Source organism: Mobula birostris, chromosome 19 (assembly GCF_030028105.1).
Source record: "Mobula birostris isolate sMobBir1 chromosome 19, sMobBir1.hap1, whole genome shotgun sequence".
Classification (NCBI taxonomy): Eukaryota; Metazoa; Chordata; class Chondrichthyes; order Myliobatiformes; family Myliobatidae; genus Mobula; species Mobula birostris.
In genome coordinates, this window is record NC_092388.1 from 23,586,199 (window position 1) to 23,604,669 (window position 18,471).

The window sequence follows — 18,471 nt, forward strand, 5'->3', positions numbered from 1 at the left end:
GAGCTTGCTTTGTTACATAAACACTGAAATATTGAAATATACAGTGAAATGCACTGGGCATCATCGTTTGTGATGTATTGCACGCAGCCAGCAAACGTCGCCATTTTTCAGGTGCCAACATAGCAATCCCACAGTTTACCAATCCCAACCTGTACGTCTTTTTGGAATGTGGGAGGAAACCGAAGCACCCAGAGGAATCCCACGCTGTTATGGGAAGTATGTGTGATCGCCGGCGCTGTAAAGCCTTACGCTATCCACTACGCTACCATTCCGCCCCAGAGCAGTCCGTTCAGGTTATGGTTTTCATAAGGCCATAAGACAAAGGAGCAGAAGTCGGCCATTTGGCCCATCGAGTCTGCTTCGCCATTTTATCATGAGCTGATCCATTCTCCCATTTAGTCCCACTCCCCCGAAACACTTTCCTCGTGTTTCCATTCAGGGAATTGTGTTTCCTCGTGTTTCCATTCAGGGAATTGTGGGTTTAAGCTCCACACCAGCTGTTTGAGTATAAAATTCTGGGCTGACAGCCCCAGAGCAGTACTGAAAGTGCTCTGCTCTGCTGTACATGTCTATCAGATGAAACTTTAAACCAATCAGAGTGCAGATGTTACAGCAATTTTCGGAGTAGAGCTCCCAAATAACTTGGACTACTAAAAGTACATTTCTACGGTGCTATTTTGTTGTTATTACATTGTATTACTACAGTACACATACTTCTGATGAAATTTACTGTAGAGATCTTTTGGACTCCCTAAAGATGTGGAAAGGTGCCTTCCCATGTTCTGATAATTCTTTCTGTCCCATTTCCAGTCCTATGTCTCACCTCCAGTGTTAAGAGTCTGTGGTACCTTCCTACTGCTTTGTCCACCAAAGTTGATGAGTACACCACTATTTGGATGCAATGCCCTCCATCTTCAGTAACTTCACAGGCCATGCATGTGCAATAGCAGAGCCAGCCGAATCATTAAGTTCCTCAGGGTAATAATTGGTATTAATGCTATAATCTTCTAAATACTGAAAATATACCATTTATTACTGAAGCAGTGAAACTCAGAACCAGAGTTTTGCCAAATCCACTTTGTTAATTTAAGAAATGTGAGAAGATTTTATTACCTCAAAAGAAACACGAGCTACAGCACTGACATGTAATTTCTGCTGTAGTAATTTCTATTTCAGCCTGCATGATTTATCTGTCTAGACTGATGATAATAGATGGTGAATAGTAAACTTATAATGGACTGAGGCAAAACTTTGAACCACTGGAGGGTGGTCCCTTGTGAGAGTGGCAGAAGTTTCATCCTCTTCCAAAGCAACAATGGCAAATATTTTCTTCTGCCAACACCGAGCTCACTCAGAGCCAAAGCTGATGAAGAGACACATCAATTATAAATAAAGCCTGATTTTTAACACTAACATTCTCAGACACAAGGCTGCAAATCAACAAAGCAAAGTGTTCACAGGCATGAAATTTATCATGACAGGACTTCCCTTTATTTTGGCACATTGGTGTAGTGTGTTTGTGTCAACTAGTGGCAGTCTGTCTGTAAATGGTTAATGTTACTATTTGAATCTCTCCTGATCTCATAGTTGACTTAAGTCCATACACCAACGTTCTGTTGGTGAGTTATTCTTTTTTTCTTTTTCTTTTTCTTTTTAGTTAGCAATACAGCGCAGAGTAGCCACATCTGGCCCTTCAAGCCACACTGATCCAGCATCCCCATAACCCCCATTTAACCCCAACCTAATCACAGGACAATTTACAATGACCGATTAACCTACCCGGTAGGTCTTTGGACTGTGGGAGGAAACTGGAGCTCTTGGGGGAAACCCACAGATTCTATGGAGGGAACGTACAGAGACTTCTTACAGAATGGGACCGGAATTTAATTCCAATCTCCGAAATGCTCTGAACTGCAATAGCTCAGCATACATTGGTCATCTGACGTTTGAAATCAACAGCACCAAATATACAGGAGATGATTGAATCAGATGGCCGATGCTCCTACGAGCATTCAGCTCCAGTGAGCGTAGATGAATTCTCCCTCTGTTTTAGCTTTGCCCTCTGCCGGGGGGAAATATTTGGCTATGAAGGACTCACAATTCTTTATAAAAGTCAGAAAGCGCTACCTAACATGGATCAGTTGAGCTGAAGGGCCTTTTTCCATGTTGTATAATTCTATGATACCCTTCTCTAGAACACATTTCTTTTAACTGAGCATAATCCATAAGAGCTAGGTATAATGCAGAATTGTCTTAGGTTGATAGGTGGAGACTATCCAATATTCAGTAAACTTCTTCCATCTTTGCACAATTGTTTACAGTTCATCTCAAAATGATAGGGCATGTGGCCAAGTGGTTAAGGTGTTCATCTAGTGATCTGAAGGTCGCTAGTTCGAGCCTCAGCTGTGGCAGCGTGTTTGTGTCCTTGAGCAAGGCATTTAACCAGGCATTGCTCTAGTGTCTGTGCAAGGAGTGGTGCCCCACACGGACTTCCAGTCTGCGCCTCGTAAGTCATGAAAATGCCCGACGCAGGCCTTTCATGGTCTGAGTCAACGTTCCCCTCCCTCAAAATGATGTGAAGGAAGTCTCCTCATGATTCAAAGTTCTGGAGCTGAGATTTTATTTTCAATCATTATTTTTATTTAGCGATACCCTGTGGAGTAGCCTCCTCTGGCCTTTCAATCCAGGTGACTCCAGGAAACCTACAATCCCAATGAACCCTTACCTCGAAGACCCTTGGCTCTGAGTTAGAGCCCAAGAGCATGAGCCCAAAAATCGCAATACTTCTGGGGATTGCTGAGGAAAACCGGTAAACTGGTTTGCTACTGTCACATGTACCAAGGTACAGTGAAAAACTTTGTTCTGCATGCCATTCATCAAATCAGTACATTCTTATCATACTGGAGGTCTATCCAATACTCTTATAATAGTGGGATAGAAGGGACAGTTGGAATGCTGCACTGTGAGAGGAGCTGCATTTCAAGTGAGAGATTAACATCAGGTTCTGCTTTTTCTTTGGAGAAAGTATAAAACCCCATGCCAGTAATTTGAAGAGAAACTAGTAATAATGCCAAAGTCCTGACCAATAGTCATCAATCAGATCAACATTGCTATGCCAGAATGCCACATGACTGTCATCTTAAACACTGGAGCTTGCTTTGCACGGGACCTTGGTTAGGACACACTCGAAGGAGCATGTACAGTTTTGCGGTCTCCATTATTAAGGAGTGATTTCCTTGTATTGGAGCATGTGCAGGGGTTGGTTGATTTCTAGAATGGAGAGGCTTGCTTCGAGAGCAAGCCTTGGTGGAGGACAAAGAGTAGCAAATCACAGAAATTCTGTATCTTAGAAAGCTGTGGGGTGAACTAATTGAATATTCACAGCTGAACAATAGGGAAGTCAGGCATTGTAGGGACTGGGCAGGGAAATGAAATTGAGGCCAAGATTAAATCAACCACAATCAACACAAATGAGGTATTGTACTCCTGGTCCTACTGTATTCCTCAAGCCTATTCCAATGTGTGCTGCTGACTTGTAGTCACATCCTAATATTACAACAGTGACCACAACTCAGATGTACCGTACCTCATTGATTAATTATTTTGGGACAGGCTGAGATTGTGAAAGGCTCTACATATTTACAAGTCTATCCTCTTTTTCTTTGTTCTCAAGATGTACATAGAATGTTCTAATTTGCCTAATTGTGGGTGTAACTGAATAATGTTCATCGATTGCCATGTATTTAAAAACAAACTAGAGTGACGAAACAAATTTTACAGTCCTGTCTGGGAGTTGCGGTAAAGTAACTTCAGGGCAGGATATAAAAAAACTTTATGCATCTTTACTTGACTTGACCTGGAAATGGCCATTATTAATCATTGATGTCAGAACTTTCTCCATTTGTCAGTGCTAGTATTTCTCACAAAAGCATTTTTACCATTGGAAACTATCACTCTCTACGATGTCTCCCTTGAACAAGCATTGATTGAAAGTGGGAGAACTTACACTTCCTTAGAGATCTAGCCCTTCCTGAACCATTTAAGAATGGGCAAGGGAAGATGCGGCTACCAACAACAGAACAGAAATGAGAAAACATCCTTGTCTCTAAAGCCATCGAGGAATATAACTCCAACTGTTTCCAATAGTAGGACAGCCTAGGACCAGTGGGCACAGCCTCAGAAAAGGACATCCCTTTAGAAAAGAGATGAGGAAGGATTTCTTTAGCCAGAGGGTAGTGAACCTGTGGAGTTTATTGCCTCAGACGGTTGTGGACACCAGGTCAATGGGTGTATTTAAAGCAGAGGTTGATAGGTTCATGAGTAGTCAGAACATCAAAGGTTACAAGAAGAAGGTAGAAGAATGGGGTTCAGAGGAATAATAAATCAGCCATGATGGAATGGTGGAGTAGACTCGATGGGCTGAATGGCATGATTCCGCTCTCACATCTTATGTCTTATGGTCTAACTTGCTGTTCACAAGCCAAAAAGAAAAGGCAAGTAATAGCAAATAGAAAAGCTGATATATTCCATTCAATAAATTTCTGTGCTAATCAGGTTATCTCTGTACCAAGATCTCCAAAAACTTACCAACATCAGACATTTCTGGAATAGTAGCCATGTACGTTTCCTTTGAAAACTTTGGTTCATTATCATTGATATCATGGATTTTAATGATAAACTCAGATTCTGGTTCCACAGGTCTGCCAGTCCGTCGTTCAATGGCTTGGGCTCGTAATGTGTAAAAAGATTTTTCTTCCCGGTCCATTTTCTTTAAGGCGTGAATATCCCCAGTGTTCTCGTCAATACTGAAAACTGTACCAGCTCCATCTCCAGACAAAATATATTTCAGTGTGCCATCTCCCTTGTCTACGTCAGAGTGCAGCTGTGGAAGTAAAAGAGAAAACAGGATTTACAAATTCTGAAGGTTAAACAGAGATCGCTGTCTTGTAACAGATAGGCAAGAGCAACATTATATAGTGGAGGACTACAGCATAATAAAGCATATCTCCCATAATGGAAATGGTCATAATATATAGAGAACCATGTCAGCATTAATTTTTTAAATCAGCCTCTCTCCGTCTCACCTTGGCTTCACCTTTTATTTCTGATTAACGGTTTTGGCCTGAAGCATCGACTCTTTATTCCTCTCCAAAGATGCTACCTGAGCTGGTCTTTCCTCCAGCATTTTGTGTGTGTTACCTTCTATTTCTTTACCTCTTAGGTGCTTATCTAGCTTCCTCATATGTAGCTTTGCTCTCTGTTTTCCTAAATAAAATTGTATGTAATCAAATAAAAGAGGATTTCATTTTATTAAGTTGTGAGCAGAGGCTGTACAATTTTCCAGTCTTTCATAATACAATAAGATTAGAACTCTTTTATTGATTTGGTTACTCATGTTTCAGGACAAAAATAAATAAAGAATAAATATTGAAGATGCTGGAAATCTAAAATAAAAAAAAATTATAAGATGCTGGAGGCAATGTCTGTGCAAAGACAGTCAGGTCCAGGTCCCTTCATCAGAGCTACCTGATCTGATGAATGTTTTCACCTGAATCAGCTTCAGGTTTATTATCACTGATGTACATCTTGACATTTGTTGTTTTGTAGCAGACATAAAAATTACTGTAAGTTACAAAATAAATAAATAGTGCAAAAGTTGTATAATGATGTAGTGTTCTTGAGCTGTCCAGAAGTCTGAGATGGAATTAATGGCATTTATTTCAGATTTCCTAATGTTTCATTTGCTGTTGATTTCACAGCCACTTGCCTTCCAGGAATGCCAGCCTTCCAGCCTTGAAGAAGTTCTGCCCTGCTCCCTGGCAGAATTTCTATGTTTCCCTTTTGAGATCTTCCTTGTTTTCTCTTCTAGTTTTCAGCCAGGCGCTGATTGAAGCTAGCTTCTGCCATATCTCTTTCCTCAATGTGTCTAATCGCACGTCATCCCACTCAAATATTTCAGTAAGATTGGCTCACTGTATCTACATTAACATGGCCAGTTGGCTGTATAGTTGAGTGGGCCTATGGTCTGCACATCAAGAAAATAGCCAAAAATTTAATGTGCCAGCAGACACTAAGACCAAGGGCTCCCTGAAGTCCAAGTTTGAGAACATGGGAGAGAGACACACAGAATATTTGTCCTTTTCCCTCTCACGTGTCTTATTTTCCTCTGACCCGTGATGTTTATCTACAAGTCCACAATTTTCACAATGAAGCCAGAAGCAGGTTGCAATGCCTGAATGCTGCACCCACAGTCTCTGGAAATGATAGTAGTCAAAAGCTCTTGAGCTGGAAAAATATCCATTATAAAAAAAAGTACTTCAGCTATGCAAACAAACAAAGGAGTACTGTGGATGAACACTGCTCATTGTTTGAAGGACTTGCTTGTTTACCTGTGGCATTTTACATCAATATGCTGTCACTGGTTTCAACAAGAGAGATGTGGGTGGGGAAGTCTTAGAGATTCTGATTTGTTGTACTGTCATATACACAAGGGTGAAATGGAATTCCTTGCTGGCATGAAGCTCAAAGAGTAAACAGTATGCATGTTAATAATAAATACAAACAATACAGCAATAAACTCACAATGGTGCCGGGAATAGTCGTGCAAACTGAAATAGTACAAAAGAAACGTTGAAGTGACAATAATGGAAGAGGTAGAATTAAGAGGTCGAGAATGTGTCAGCACCACTGGGAGGGGATGCAAAAGATGAAATTGGTCTGGAATTCAGTGGGGAAAAAAGCTGTTCTCAAGTCCGGTTGTCTGAGCTCCTGTGTCTTTTAGAAGGTAGAAGAAAGAAAAGGGAGTGCCCAGGGTGGCAGGCATACTGTCAGGTTTCCCCGATGCAATGCACCTGGAAGATAGACTGTTTGTTAGGAAGTGGGTTATGTTTACCACACACTGAACTTTGTATTAACACCATATGTAACTTTATTGAAAGCATTTTTTACCACCCACTTGAAATAAATTCGCAGTTAGTGTGCAACCCCATTGTAATAAACTTCTGTTTATTAATGTTAAATGTATCAAAACTAGATTTTACAAATTAAGATACCATCTGGAGAGTGATTTGGTTCTGTTTGCTGGGTGTGGAGGAGGAAATTGTAAAGATTTAACAGTTACCTTTATTTGTCAGACGTACATGGATACATATAGTGAAATGGTTCATATGTGTTAGTGACCAACACAGTCCAATGATGTGCTGGGGACAGCACACAGGTGTCACTATGCTTCCAGCGCCAACATAGAATGCCCACAACTTACTAACCCATACGTCTTTGGATTGTGGGAGGAGACCAGATCACCTGCAGGAAACCCACATGGTCACAGAGTGAACATATTAATCCTTTACAGACAGTGGCAGGAACTGAACACTAAGCACTAGCACTGTAAACTCCGTGTTAAGTCAAAATAGTAGCAGAAATTATAGTTGTTAATGGCTTTAACTTAAAAGAAAGATGTCTCAACTATGAGAGCTCTGCATTGGAGGAAGAGCCTGCTGACTGACCTGGACAACAACCTATCTTTGTGCCTCAGTGGAGTGTCTCTGAATTGATTGCTGGGACAATGGGAAGTAGCTGAGCATAGTTTACTGTCAGCTGTCACATTAAGGTTACTGCAATCTCTCAACCACAAACATATCACCACAAAACTTGTATTTATAGTCTCTTGTCATTTGTTAAATCACAGCCAGTGGCTATCCAATTATTGGCCCAATGTAAACACAGGTAGGCAGGTGATGAGCCCAGAATGGTAATGGTATTAAATGCTCAAAATAGTAACATTTGGACTTCCAAAATTCAGTCCATTCACTGCAGACCATACTGTGATTTGCATTTAATGAATACAACCGAGGATAAATTCCGACCCCATTCAATCACATGTCACATGGCAGGACGTTCAGCACTCCGCACTTGTGATAGTTCTTTGCAAGGTCAGTTTAATTTCGTTACCGTTTTTCCATGCCCCTGCCAATAATTTCTTTTGGAATAGAAAAGGCAGACAGGGAAAAGAAAAAGTTATAGTCACGGTCTCTCGATATTGCAACAGAACAAAGAAATGTGGTAGGATAGCAATCAGAAGTAGAAGTCATGACTATGTGGTTGAAAGTGGATTAGTTTCGATACTAGAGGAAGACTACAAACCATGGAAAGGGGGCCAGAGAAATTAGTAAAAAGAGTAAAAATATCCTGGGGGATTTCAAATACATAAGATGCGGATAAAAAGAGAAAGGATTAGAGCTTCTGCAATTTGTGTGAGTGGACAGTGTTAGTGGTTCAGCTTTGGCTCAACAGGCTTGGACAAACACAGATGCAGGCTGAGTAAGTAAGTTTTTTTTGTGCTGAGAATGGGTCCAGATTTAGTGGTAGTTTCATTCTGTGAGTTTTAAGAACTTTGGGAGACTGCCAGTCTCCCTGACAAATATGTCTGCATGAAATGCACTGAGCTGCAGCTTCTTAGAAACTGTGTTAAGGAACTGGAGCTGCAGCTCGATGACCTTCGACTCGTACGGGAGAATGAGGAGGCAACAGACAGGAGCAACAGGGAGGTAGTCACCCTTAAGTTGTAGGAAGCAGGTACCTGGGTGACTGTCAGGATAGGGACAGGGAATAGGCATCTAATGCAGAGTACCCCGTGGCCGTTCCTCTCAATAATAAGTATAATGTTTTGGATACCGTTTAGGGAAAATGACCTACTACGGAGAAGCCACAGTCTGGATCTGTGGCTCAGAAGAGAAGAGACGAGCTGTAGCAGAAGAGAAAGGAGGTTTTGTGGACAAGAACAAGATTTCCGGGTGGCTTGTTGCCTTCCGGCTGCCAGAGTCAGGGACATCTTGGATCAAATCCGTAGCATTCTTAAATGGGAGGGTGAGCAGCCAGGGGTCATGGTCCATATTGGTACCAATGACATGGGTAGAATGGGTGACAAGATCCTGCAAAGTGAATTCAAGGAATTAGATGCTAAGTTAGAGGATGGGAATGCCAGGGTTGTGATCTCAGGATTTCTACATGTGCCACATGCTAGTGAGGCCAGAAATAGGAAGGCCATACAGTTTAACATGTGTTTAAGGAGTTGGTGCAGGTGGGAGGGCTTCAGATTTTTGGATCATTGGGCTCTCTTCCAGGACAGGTGGACATGTACAGAAGGGACAGTTTGCACCAACTGGAGAGGGACTAATATCCTAGTGAGAAGGTTTGTTAGAGTTGCACGGGCAGGGTGAGGGTTTAGATTATGACGACACGCAGTCCCCTTTTATTGTCATTTAGTAATGCATGCATTAAGAAATGATACAATATTTCCTCCAGTGTGATATCACAAAATACAGGACAGACCAAGACTGAAAAAACTAACAAAACCACATAATTATAACATATAGTTACAACAGTGCAACAATACCATAACTTGATGAAGAAGTCCATGAGCACAGTAAAAGTTCAAAGTCTCTCAAATGTCCTACATCTCACGCAGACGAGAGAAGGAAGAAAAACTCTCCCTGCCATACCCGACCACGGTCTGACTCTGAGTCATCCGAAAACTTCGAGCTCTGATCAGCTCTCCGACACCGAGTACTGAGCGCCATCTCTATCCGAACAATTCGACCTCCATCTCGGTCGCCAACAGCAGGCAAAGCCGGGGATTTTGAGGCCTTCCCTCCGAAAGATTCCCGACCGCGCAGTAACGACAGCAGCGAACGAGCATTTCAGAAATTTTTCCAGCTGTTCCTCTGTGCTTTTACGTCCATCTCCATCAAATCAGAATTGTCCATGGCCCCTATTTAACAGATATGATATCATTTTTCACCGGAGGGCTGCGCATGCGCGGTGCACTGCTCTCTCTCCTCCCGCTGTTTAAACTTGATTTTCAGGGGGATGGGAACCAGAGCACCAGAACAAATAGTGGAATGGTTGTTGAGAAAGATATGGTGAAACCTAATTGCAAGGTCAGGAATTAAAAGGTTAAGCTTGGTATGACTCATGTTCTGCACTGCATATATTTCAATACAAGGAGTATTATAGGAAGGGCAGATGAGCTTAGGGCATGGATCAACACGTGAAATTATGACATTGTAGCGATTAGTGAGTCTTGGATGCAGGAGGGGCAGGACTGGCAGCTCAGTGTTTCGGGATTCCATTGTTTTAGATTTGACAGAGTGGGAGGGATTGTGGGGCTGGCTTTACTGGTCAGGGAAACTGTCAATGCAGGGCTCAGTCAGGACAACAGACTGAAGAGCTCATCTAGTGTGGCTTTATGGGTAGAACTGAGGAAGAAGAAAGGTATGACCATGTTAATGGGATTACATATATTATAGACCGTCCAATAGTTCACAGAATTTAGAGGAGCAAATTTGTAGAGAGATTGCAGACTGTTGTAAGAAACATAAGGTTGTGATAGTAGGTGATTTTAGCTTTCCACGTATTAACTGGAACTCTCATACTGTAAAAGAGCTGGAAGAGAAAGAATTTGTCAAGTGTGTTCAGGAAAGTTTCCTTAATCAGTACATAGAAATCCCAATTAATGAGAGTGTGATACTATCTCTTCTATTAGAGAATGAGACAGGGCAGGCGACGGAAGTTTGTGTAGAGGGCCACTTAGCAGCTTATGTTCATAATGGTAATTATGATTACCATTTCAAGGTTTCAAGGTAATTATGGAAAAGGATGGGTCTGGCCCTCAGATTGAGACACTAAATTGGAGAAAGGCCAATTTTGATGGTATCAGAAAGGGACTGGCAAGTGTGGTTTGGGATAGGTTCTTTTCTGCAAAGGTGTACTTGGTAAATGGGAGGCCTTCAAAAGTGATATCTTCAGACTACAGAGTTTGCATGTTCTGGTCAGAATACGTGTTAAAAAAACAAATGAGTTTGCTCGAACAGACAAGGTGAAGGAGAATCTGAAGGGTTTCTGCAGATATATTAAAAGCAAAAGGATAGCAAGGGACGAAATTAGTCCTCTGGAAGAGCAGAGTGGTGTCGCTGTGTGAAGCCAATAGAGATGGGGGAGATCTAAATGGAATTTTTGCATCTGTGTTCGTTTGGGAGATGGACACAGAGTCTGTTGCTGGGAGGAAACGCATCAGCAGGACCATGGACCATATACAGATTACAGAAGAGGAGGTATTTGCTGTCTTGAAGCAAATTAGGGTGGATAAATCCCTAGGATCGGACAAGGTGTTCCCTCGGACCCAGTGAGAGGCCAGTGCAGAAATTGCAGGGTAGTGAATGCACAGAATGCGCTATCAGGGTGCTGGTAGAGGCATGTGCATTGCAGACATTTAAGAGACTCTTTCATAGGCACATGGATGAAAGTAAGGTGAAGAGCTATGTGGGAGGAAATCATTAGTTTGATCTTGGCATAGGTTAAAAGGTCAACACAACATTGTGGACCGAAGGGCCTGTTCTGTATCATACTGTTCTACTAAATTCTACGTTCTATTACTTCCATAGAATGTATTGACCTGTGAATTAATTTAGCTGAGTAACAAGTTTAAAACATGAAGAGTTCTTTGGCTGGGCTATAGTGGGAAAGTCAGTAATTTAGTTAAACACCGATCAAAGAATCAATAGTAAAACAGCAAACAAGCACATTTGAGTAATTCTAGGATTCCCTCAGAGGTAATCAATGTTGCAGGAACCTGGAGACAATTGACAGGTTGAAATATTTATATTCTTGCCAAGGGTGAAGTGCTCACAGTAGCGTCTTTACAGCAAAATGCCAGATCTTTAAGAAGATGACTGAACACCCTTGAAAATATTTTCCATCAAGCATCTGATAAAGTGAAAACTGCTACAGAATGGCGCTTGGATAAAGGTCAGGATAAATATAATGGTTGTCAACATTGTAGCTGATCATTAACTTGAAGGGAGTAAGTGTGGTTGGGTTTCAGATTGCAGTTGCTTTATTCATGTAGGATGGGTCTGAATGAATCCGATTGACCATAGTTCGATGGGAGGACTATTGGCTGAAGAGAACGAGTAACAGCTGCCATTTCAAAATTCAATAGGTGGAAATATTTGCTTCAGCTGTTCTCTGAATGGAGAGTTTTCACAGCCACTGACACAGTTAGGGAATAGAATTTGTGCGCTATTGAACCTTAGCGGCAGCATGTAACAATTCTCAGGAAAGAAATGATATGGCTAAAAAGATGACTAAGATTCCAGTTAACCTTTATCCTTACATACAGCACAAAGCAGAGACTTCTGCCGTATTGGTAGAAACTCAATGGGGAAAAATTAGCCCATGTTTATAAGTTATAAGCATACTACAAGGATGTGTAAAAGCAAGCTGCAGATTTTAATCACCTCCTGCATGCTTGGTTCCATTGAAGTTCATGAGAGGTGAATGGAATGAGCAGCCAATATTTTTGCATGCCATGATGGGAAACAAAGATGGACTGATAACTTCTGCATGATGTATTTCTGAGTAAAATCGACTACTTGGCCCAATTTGCATGACAGTGCATTTGATGTACACTGATTGGGAATTGTCCCCAAGTTAGCTCAATTTCACAGGGGAAATTCTAAGAAACTGAAAGCTGACTTTGAATCTATGCTGAACTGAAATCCAGGCAGTACTGGTGGAAGACTGCAGTTTCTTCGGATGGAGTTCAGTCACAGATCAGCAATGAATGTCTCTGCATAGAAGAACACTTTTGGGGAGCTGAATGACCTTCTCCCAGCCAAATCAATTTCTTTTACACATGTCATCTCTAAAGTCACTTCTTAGTGACAACACTAATCTTCAGGTCAATTCCTATTGAATATACATAGCAGAGTGTCCTGATCCCTACGGATCACAATGTGAAGCTGATGTTCACGTTTATTCCTAGCACAAATATGTTTAAAAGAAAAAAAAAGTAAGCAAAGCCAAAGTAAGATAAATTAATATCTATTTCTTCCTCCAGTGAACAGTAACTACACCTCTCCATCCTCCTCTATTCCCCACTCTGACCTTTTACTTCTCACCTACCTATTACTTCCCTCTGGGTCCCATCCTTCTTCCCTTTCTCCTATTGCTCACTCTCCTCTCTTATCAGTTTCTTTCTTCTCCAGCCCTTGACCTTTCCCACCCATCTGTCTTCACCTATCATCTTCCAGCTAGCCTTCTTCCCCTCCCCCCACCTTTTAATTCAGGCATCTCACCCCTTCCCTCTCAGACCTAATGAAGGGTCTTGGCCTGAAATGTCAACTGTTTATTCTTTACTATAGATGCTCCTCCAGTATTTTGTGTGTGATGCTTTGAAATAACTACAGCCCTTTCTTTTAGAATAACTTTAGGAGAAATGCAGGAAAGATTTGATATTGTAGTATCTGTACATTGTACTCTGCTTCCAAAATTTGTCTCTATTGACCACCAAAATAGTTTCTATTGTCTCTCATCAAATTCCACAAGCACAGTTCAAATATAAAAACATTATAATACTGTATGTGCATAGCACTTCTATTCCTAGGGCATAAGATGAAAATACTGGGGCCACTTAACAATATTCATATCATTCAGGAAACAATTCATTGTCAAATATCAGTCTCAGGCCAGCCATCCTATGATACATACAATCAAATCAGAAACAACTATGAAAAGAAATCCCTTTGGAGTCATATTTACCTCTCAATCAACATTATCAAAACAAAACACATTATCTGCTCATTATTGTGTTGTTTGTGGGAATTTGCTGTGCAAATTAAATGTTGTACTTCCACGTACAGCTGCCTTGCTACATTAACATATTTCACTGGCTGCAATGTGTTTTGAGATGTTCTGAAGTCATTAAAAGTGCTATGGAAATGCAAGCCTTTCTTTTATTTCAGCTCAGAGGTTTCAGCTGCTAGGTACAAATTAAAGAACAGTTACTTGCCCCCTATAGAATTGATTAATATTCAAATCTGATAGCTCTGAGAACACTACTTAAAAAGGAATACTGTGAATCACTCTGCCCATTTAACTATATTAAATCTAATAAAGAAGCATGCAGTTATCTGACAAATCTGCTTCTGCAAAATGTCAGATTTCATGATGGATCAAGCTTTTAAAACTCTACTGGAGATTTTTTCATCAAAAGAGCGAAATTACCATGAATTGTTTCTGTCTCCGCTTAAAATCCATCAGATGTCAGGACAGTAGTAGTTTCTAAATGAATATTAAGCTCTGTATTGAAAATTATATTTGTTTACCAATTTATAATCTTCGTTTCATGAAATACATGGAAAATTAATCTGTAGGAATTCCAGCTATCTTAATTCAAAACTAACAATACTTACACGAGCTGAAAGTTCTATCCAGGTATGTACTATAAACCAATTGTGCTGGTGCAATGAGCAAATCTGAGTATTATAGTGCATGAGGAATCAGAGGAGTAGAGCAGATTGGCCCTGAACATGGTAAAAGTTCATCTTTGAACTTGTACAAACCCGAGACCATCCACAAGAGCAAGTCTACTAAATGGTCACTCCAAAAAACGATGCTTTAAGTGTTTTACTTACCAGTGGATGACTGAAGAGTTAAAGGACAGCATAAATCAACTGTATTGGTGCTGCTCAGCTTTTCAGGTGGATGACTGTCTTGTTTATCCACTTGATATATAGAACTGACCTAAAGCCTGACCTGCTCTCAAGTCACCGGCTGCTCTAGAAATCTGTACCGGATCTCCAGGATTTTGTTAATTACATATTAATGATTTGGATGAGAATGAGGTGCCAACGATTCGTAAGTCTGCGCACGGCACCCAGTTGCTGGTGTGGCTGAACTTGGAAAGTGGACACACGGCAGTTGGAATTTAACTTAATTAAATTATGAAGTGATCTATTTTGGGAAGTTAATCCAGATGAACGTTCACAGTGAAGAATACATCCCTGAGGAATGTTGTAGAACAGAGACCTCAGAATCCATATATATAATTCCTTGAAATTGTGTGATGAAAAAGATTCATAGCATGCTTGCCTTCATTGGTTGGGGCACTGAGTACGAGTCTGAGGATGTTATGTTACAGCTGTACGAGACATTGGTGAAACTGCACTTGCAGCACTGTGTATAGTCTAGTTACACAGTCGCTATGCTATATGATTACATAAGAGAGTTGCAAAAAAGAAGATTCACAAGGGTGTTGCCATAAGTGAAGAGGTTGAGCTAGAAGGAGAGACTGAATAGGCTGCGACTGTTTTCCCTGGAATAAAGGAGGCTGAGTTGGTGACCCTAAAGAGCATTATGAAATTATGAGGGGTTAGATAAGATGGATAGTCATAGTCTGCTTCCCAGGGTAGGGAAGTTCAAAGGTAGACAACAGAGGTGAAAAGGGAAAAGATGAAAAGGGAAAGATTAAAAAGCATAACATTAAGTTGATTGAAGAAAAGTGTGGGGGGAGGCATGTCAGAGATAATTTTCTTTACACGGAGAATGGTGCATGTGTGGAATGCTCTGCCAGGGTGGTGGTGGTGGCAGATAAACAAGGGACATTTAAGAAGTGCTTAGATAGGCACATTGATGATAGTAAAATGGAAGGTTATGTAGGAGAGAAGAGTTAGATTGATCTTAGAGGAGGTTAAAAGGTTGGCACGCCATTGTGCACCAAAGGGTCTACACTGTACTGTAATGTTCGATATTCCATGTTCTATGTTCACCCAGAAGATGGTTTGTGTATGGAATGGGTTTCCAGAGGAAGTGACAGAGGCAGGTACAATTACAGCATCTAAAAGGCATTTGGAGAGGTACATGGGAAGGATAGGGTTAATGTGAGATGAGACTAACAGAGGCAACTGGGGACATCTCAGGTAGGTACCCTGGCCAGCATGGATGAGTTGGACAGGAGGGTCTGCTCCACACTGTATGGCCCTACTTACAACATTTCACCGCAAACACATCAGCAAAATACTGATACTCTGCAGTGGGAGAACGGATTTTCATCCGTGCAGATCAAATCATCAAACATCTCCTGGATGACAGCATTTGTGATCCTATCACTGCCACCTCCTTCAGTGCCCCTGCTATGCCCTGGCGGATAGTTTGTCCGGATTACTGCTGCTCACTGTGAGGCTGTGCAGCCTGAGGCCTAACCATCCAGGCTCACGGCAATTTGAATGTGACTGAAAATTAGCTTGTGATTGTTATCAGGCTGCTTTTTACGGCATCTTGCTGCTTGCAAAGTGATGACAAAAGATTAAAACTATTCAATGCATTCAAAGTACATTTATTATCAAGAATGTAGAAATTATAGAGCCTTGAGATTTGTTTGCTTACAGGCAGTCACAAAACAAAGAATGCAATTAAAAAAAATAAAGACCAACTCCCAATACGTAGAGAGAGAGAGAGAGAGAGAGAGAGAGAGAGAGAGAGAAAGAGAGAGAGAGAGATATATATGTATATATATATATAATTATATATATAGAGAGAGAGAGAGAGAGAGAGAATATCATGCAAACAATAGAAATGAGCAACAACAGCTTTCTGAACTAAACTGAGTCCTTACATCCAAATCCCTGGAGATTTGTAGATCCACATCCTACATTAGATTGGAGACTGGAGCATCCTGGGGCACCAGCATAGGTGCACCTTAAGGATGCGTGCTTAACCCATTGTTCTACTCTCTCTACACTCATGACTATGTGGCTAGGCACAGCTCAAACTCATCTATAGATTTGTTAATGACACAAATTGTTATTGGCAGAATCTCCGATGGTGATGAGGAGGTGTGCACAAGCATGATAGATCAGTTGGCTGCGTGGTGTTGCAACAATAATCTTGCAAGACCAAGGATTGATTGTGGACTTTAGGAAGGGGAAATCGGGAGAACGTACGCCAGGAGTCAGCAGTGAAAAGGGTGAGCAGCTTTGAGTTCCTGGGCACCAACATCTCTGAGGATCCATCTTGCGCACAGCCTATTGGTGCAATTATGAAGAAGGCACACTAGCGGCTACATTTCATCAGGAGGTTGAGGAGATTTGGTATGTTGCCAAAGATTCCGACAAATTTCTACAAACGTACCATGGAGAGCATTCTGACGGGATGCGTCGCCGTCTGGTACGGAGCGGCCAGTGCGCCGAATCAGAAAAAGCTGCAGAAGGTTGTTAACTCAGTCAGCTCCGTCATGGGCACTAGCCTCCCCACCATTGAGGACATCTTTGAAAGTCGATGCCTCAAAAAGGCAGCATCCAGCATTAAGGATCCTCACCATCTGGGACATGCCCTCTTTTCATTACTGCCACCAGGAGGTACAAGAACCTGAAGACACATATTCATCATTTTAGGAACAGCTTCTTCCCCTTTGTCATCACGAACCATGAACCCATGACACCACTTACTACCTTGCTCTCTTCTTGCACTAATATATTTATTTTTATGTTTCTTATCCTAACATAGTAAATTTTATGAATTGGGCGGCACTGCTTCTGCTGCAAAACATCAAACTGCACAACATATGTCAGTGATTATAAAATTGATTCCAACATAACAGCTCGTCAGAAACATCTTTGACATTGCAGCATTCTCTAAGGACAAGGCACACCTCTGCAGCTTTCTGATCAAAGATGAGTGTACTGCCTACAAGATGGCCACATGGAATGGATTTTTGATTGATTCTGGGTAGGTGTTTCTCAATGCCACAGTCAGTTGCAAATCTGATTAGATGTCTCTATAAAACCATAAATTATAAGTGTAACCCCTTCACCGGGCTCATATGCAAATTTGGCTCATTAGCCAGCTCTGCTAACAGCCACTGGATTCAGCAGTGAGAACACCTTTCATAAACAGTAGACATCTAGGGTGAGTATGATTTGGGGTTCAGCCAAACAGGAACGTCATGATGTACCAATTAAAGAAACATCTATTTGAGCTAATGCTGTGTAAATACTGCCCATACACAATTGTCAATCTAGATGAAATAACAGATTATACACTGCATAAAATCATGAAGAAAGTACACTTACAAATTTCAGCTTTATGGAACAGTTAGTAGCTAAAAGAAAAAAAAATAAAAGGGCCCATTTCAATTAACCCAAGCCAACTGTACACATAAAGTTGGAGCTCATCTTGAAGTTGTCCTTTTGACTCACACTCTGGACCTACGGTCTGCATGAAAGCACACAATACATTCTGAATTTCGCTCAATGGGCCCTCTCTCTGGAGTATTGGCCCTACCTCCTTGGAGCCAATAATCTGCACAAAGCACCTTGTGCAATGGAGACACTCCTTACCATGGCACTTTCATCCATTTTCACACCTGTCCTCGCCACAACTCCTGCCAAAAAGACCACGAACTCCACCAGTGTCTGTTCCAAGTCTCTTTCTGCACAGCTCTCTCTAGAACCTTCTCCCAATTTCACCATCCTGATTGGCTGACACAACATTGCTAAGTTGAACATCATAGCCTCTTATCTTTAGCCAAAACCAAAGCATTCCATCAGCAAGACACCCTGGTTTTACAGAAAGCAACTAAATGAACTACTGCTAATTTTTATTAGCATTAAAAATATTAACCAGAGCAGCACA

At 41.3% G+C, this 18,471-nt stretch overlaps 1 protein-coding gene across 1 annotated transcript in view; it reads right to left on the minus strand.

Moving 5' to 3' along the window:
* The window catches only part of LOC140212486 (cadherin-6-like), a 194,867-nt gene that overhangs the window by 90,121 nt on the left and 86,275 nt on the right, over positions 1-18,471 (minus strand). The window contains exon 3 of the mRNA XM_072283350.1: positions 4,588-4,882. Coding sequence (XP_072139451.1) covers positions 4,588-4,882 — 295 coding nt within the window. The remainder of the gene's footprint in view (positions 1-4,587; positions 4,883-18,471) is intronic.